This window comes from Meriones unguiculatus, chromosome 1 (assembly GCF_030254825.1).
Source record: "Meriones unguiculatus strain TT.TT164.6M chromosome 1, Bangor_MerUng_6.1, whole genome shotgun sequence".
Lineage (NCBI taxonomy): Eukaryota > Metazoa > Chordata > Mammalia > Rodentia > Muridae > Meriones > Meriones unguiculatus.
Window position 1 is genome coordinate 131193816 of NC_083349.1, and position 4808 is coordinate 131198623.

At 48.5% G+C, this 4808-nt stretch overlaps 1 protein-coding gene across 1 annotated transcript; it reads left to right on the forward strand.

The window, feature by feature from the left end:
- The first annotated feature begins 1170 nt into the window (after positions 1–1170).
- Positions 1171–2530, forward strand: Ccdc71l (coiled-coil domain containing 71 like). Its single transcript, XM_060366844.1, has one exon. The coding sequence runs from the start codon at positions 1712–1714 to the stop codon at positions 2387–2389; it is 678 nt and encodes a 225-aa protein (XP_060222827.1). The 5' UTR covers positions 1171–1711; the 3' UTR covers positions 2390–2530.
- The last annotated feature ends 2278 nt before the right edge of the window (positions 2531–4808 follow it).

Genomic DNA, 4808 nt, shown 5'->3' on the forward strand with positions numbered 1-4808 from the left:
CTTACCACCTCATTGAAAATGCATTAAAGCATTTCAATTAAGTTAGCACAGCACAGTGAGAAAAACCACCAGTGAAATATAGAGATCTCTAGATTAGGAACACAAGACCCACGGCACCAGCCCTGCTATTAGCAGGCTGTATTAATGAACCCCTGTGGGTCTAAACGTCCTCATCTATGACACTAGGAGACTGAACTAGGTGTCTCTTGGCTCAAATATTTTATGGAACTACCAACTGTACATAAATCACAAAAATTTTGTATTCATTGTCTGCTGCAAAATAAGATGTTCATTTTAGAAAGTTCTAGCATCAGGTCATTTTTTAAAAACCTTAAACATTTTAAACAAATCTTATGGGATGAAGGGTATAGCTCAGTAGGAAAGTGTTGTCTTCAGATGTGAGGCTCTGAGTTCGGTCCCCAGCACGAGGACTAATGAAGTTTAAAGAACTTCAAAGAAAACTGCAATATAAATGCAAAATATATAATTATCTTGTTCTAAGCAATTTCAGTAAGGCACTCCATTTCAAATAGTCAGTGCTATTTCATACATTCTCTCAGGAAGCATTCAGTGGCTATTACGTGACTAGGCAGTGAGTTGAGTATGGATAGAAAAATTGACAAAAAGAATGCCCACTGCTGTCTTCCCAAATACAAAAGGCAATTCTTTCTTAAGGATGTATTCCTCTCAATAGAGTCTTATTGAGAATACAGAATACTACTTTAAGGATGGAGATGGTGCTGAAAACGGGCAATGTAATACTGAGTGAAATATGAAATAGAACTCTGATTAAAAAAAAAAAAAACAAAACCTTTCAACACAATGGCTTTGTTGCCATTGCCCTTTGTCCAACTTGAGCGGACTTGTTACTTTCACACAGTATTAAAGTCTTTTCTTTCCCAGGGACCAGTATTTGATCCTCAATGTGCCAAGATGGTTCCCATTGCCCAGAAGGAAGCTGCCATAAACAGCCGAATGTTTGGTTTTCTTGAGCAGGATGGGGTCAGGAGAGGCAAAGAGTGTGAAGATGCCAAGGGCGAGATTCGAGGACTTAGAAGGGATTCGTGGAAAGCCCATCCCCTCTAGTTTTAGACCCCCATGTCTGGGCTGTCATACCATCAAGCCTTTGGGTTCTGTTCCTCAGAAGGGTAGATTTCCCCAGCTCAACCCACAGCTGCGCACAACCACCCACTTCACCCCAAACGTGGAGTTCACACCCACTCACTTCCTTCTCAAGACAGGGCAACCCTCATGGACCCACCCAAAGGTTGAGTGGCCTTCCAGGGCCATCCCCATCGCCCACCACCGGGCACCATGTTCTAGGAACTGTCCCCCCCCAGCCCCCACGGCAGTCCCGGCCCCTCTTTTTGAGAGCACCCAATGGGCGGAGCCGGGGCCGCGGTGGGCGGGGCCTCAGGCGGGCCCATTTAAAGAAAGGCGGAGGGCGAAGGGAGGCAAGAGAAGAAAGAGAAGCCAGGGGAGGGGGCGGGCGCCGTCCAATGACAAAGCCCCGGGGTGGGCGCCCGCCGCCGCCGCCATCTTGAACCGGGCGGCAGGACCTCCAGCGCGTCCTCCGCCCCGAGGGGGAGGGGCGGCGAGGCGAGCGAAGTAGCGAGCGGCGCCGGGCAGAAGGCGCCGGCAGCAGCAGGCGGGCGGCGCCGCGGAGCGGGGCGCGGGCGGGACGCGGCGGGCGGCCCCCGAGCGGCCTCCGATGCGACGCGGCGCGAAGAGGCGGCGGCGCCGGCCCCGGGCCGCCTGGGGCGGCGGCGGCGACTGCGGAGGGGAAGGAGGGGCCGGGCTGGAGGCGCCGGAGGAGAAGGTGGTGTACTCGCGGTCGCAACTGTCGCTGGCCGGCAGCACCGAGGCGCTGGGCGACGCCTTCAAGCTCTTCATGCCCAGCAGCACGGAGTTCATGAGCTCGGAAGCGGAGCTCTGGAACTTCCTCTGCAGCCTCAAGCACCAGTTCTCCCCGCACATCCTGCGCAGCAAGGACGTCTACGGCTACTCCTCGTGCCGGGCGCTGGTGCCCGACCTCCCGGCGCCCGCCGGCCGCCCCGCGCGCCGGCCGCGCCCGCGCGCCACGGCCAGGAGGAGGCGCCGCGGAGCCCCGGCCGCCGCGGGGCCCCGCCGGCCGCGCCCCGCCGCCGCCCCCGCCGCCCCCGCCGCCGCCGAGCCCGGGGCGCCCGCGTCCCGCTTCGGGGGCCGCACCCTGGAGGAGATCTGGAGGGCGGCCACCCCGACGCTGACCAGCTTCCCGACCATCCGCGTCGGCGACGACGTGTGGGGCGAGCGCAGCCTGGCGGTGGCGCGGCGCAGGGCGAGCCAAGTGCTGCGAGTGGACCTGGACCCCGTGGTGAGGCTGCGCCGCTTCCCCGTGCCCCGGGCGTGACGCGCGCGGCGGCGCCTCCTGCGGGCCGCCCCCGAGGACGCTTCCGCGCCCCGGAACGGACAGATGTCAGTCGAATGTTTACAGAACCGGCCCCCTTTGGTGCACTTTACGCGCGAACGAGGCCCCCACCCCCGGCGCAGCGCAGCGCCGCGGTTCCGGGACCGGGACAGGTGCGGCTCCGTGCCCGCGGCCAGACCGGACCCGCAGCAGAAGTCCCCTTGCTTCCCACCCCGGATGGAGACGTCTCTAGCACTGGAGGGACACGTGCATTCTCTCCCTCTCGGACTCTACCTCACCGGTCTGGAAGTCCTCCGAAGACTTATAAAAAAAAAATTTTTTTTTTTTCTTCTCCAAAGGAATTTGTTTTCGTGCTCGTGTAATAAAGCCAGAATTTTACTCGTTCTTTACTCCCCTTCTTCTGTTTTTCTTTTGACTGTCAGCCCCACTTTTGGACAGAAGAGCGACTATGTTTCCTGGTGTAGTGCTGGTGTTTGCTCAGGGGATTCTGAAACCCACTAATTTTTACTGGATTCCAAAGCTTTGATCAAGGCTGTCTTTTAAGAGTTTCAAGCTTGTGACTGTTAATGTAAGGATTTATATGGCTTTGAATTTCACGAGCTCAGTGAATACCAAGAGATGCAAAGAACAACTGTTTAACAAAATTAAGGTGTTTATAATATAAAATTTTATATTGAAATTTAATATTTATATTTACTGAGCTCCTAAATAATGGTAGAATATTCTTTAAAAGTTTTGTTTAAGAAAAGTTGACTTTATTCTTTTTAATTGAATAAAATTGAAGTGTTTTGGAACCACATGGCTTGTGATAAAAAGTGAATAAATTTTGAAGAATGACTGGAATCCAGTTGGAGGTGATCTGGCCTCACGTCCTGGTCTAACATGAAATCCAGGACTGGTAATGGGAAGACAATTAAGGTGGAAGTTGCTTAGGAGAGATAATTTCTGTGGACATTGTGAACAAACAGATAAACAGAATGCCCTTCAGAATTCCCAGAACTGTGAATAATCTATAGGCAAGGGCATTTCTTGGTACCATACAACTGGTTGAAGTTGTTTGGCAGAGAAACAGTTCTTGTTCCCTTGTGGTTGGGTAACGAGAAATGCCTAAACTGATACTCATTGTAATTTCTGAAAACCATGACAATTGGTTGACTTTTTTGTCCTTTGAGTTTTCTTTTTCTCTTCTTCCCATTCATAGTTGTGTTTGCAATCCTTGATAGCTGAAGGCCACAGGGATCAAAAAAAAAAAAAAAAAAAAAAAAAAAAAAAAAAATCGAGCCACACAGTACTGACCCTTTTCATACACTTTTTTTATAATAGTGTATATACCATATGGCCCAGAGTGGAGTTCTTCATTATCCAAGTGCCTTTGGTCATTGGTGGCAGCAAGTCTTGGTGGTTTTTTAGCCAGTGGTGCCACAGCCAGCTTTTTCTGCAATACCTAAAGGGTCAAATAGTGTTTTTCTACCACTGTTATTTCAGATTTAAGTGTTCTGCCTTGGGACATTTGTACTGGGCTGGATTTGGTGAAGCCCTCAACATTAAAGTTTATCTCTGCTTGGCAATTTCTTAGAATAATGAGAGTTGCAGTTTTGACTCTTTTGTTCCTACAATTCAATGGCATAGCTTTCTGAAATAAGTGTTTTTAAGTTTAATAGTTCATGAAAGGAGTGTTGTGACTTTAATTTGTGTTTTTGCATTGTAAAAAAAATTATATATATATATATATATACACGACTTTATGCCAGTTTCCCACAAGCCTCAATCTTTTATTCACTACTCAATGATACACATTGCTACAAACACTTGAGTACATAAAAAGTGGGTAATTATGAGAGGGAGAGTTGTGTCCTGGGAAGCTGAGATGGTCTTGGCTGTTAGCTTCCATTGCCAAATCTATTTCAGATCCATAGAGTTTTCTTCCCTCAAAATATATTGTTAACTTTTATATCTAACCAGCACCTGATAAAAGTGTGTTTGTACCACTTCATTTGTATATAGTTTTATAACAATGAAGAAACAAATCCAATGGCCATATTAGAATGTAAATCCAACATGGAATTTATCTTGATACTTCCCAGAGGATTCTGAAACTAGACATGGCTGAGGGGATAGTTTTTCTCAGCACACAGTAACCAGTCACACCGCATATTTATTTTTTAAAAGAATTTTGACATTTGTTTCTGTTATGCCTTGGTACTTCAGTGCAGTGACCTTATGCATAAATACATTTTGGCTTATTGGTCCGACTGATTCAAGTTTAGATTTGGTTGCCCATTCTGCTTTTGATATGGTTCAAAGATACAACTTTTATTTGCCAAGTTTTTTTTTTTTTCCAGCAAAACCTGTGTTGCAACTTTGAAAATATGAAGACACGTCTAATGTAGCTGACAAGTCT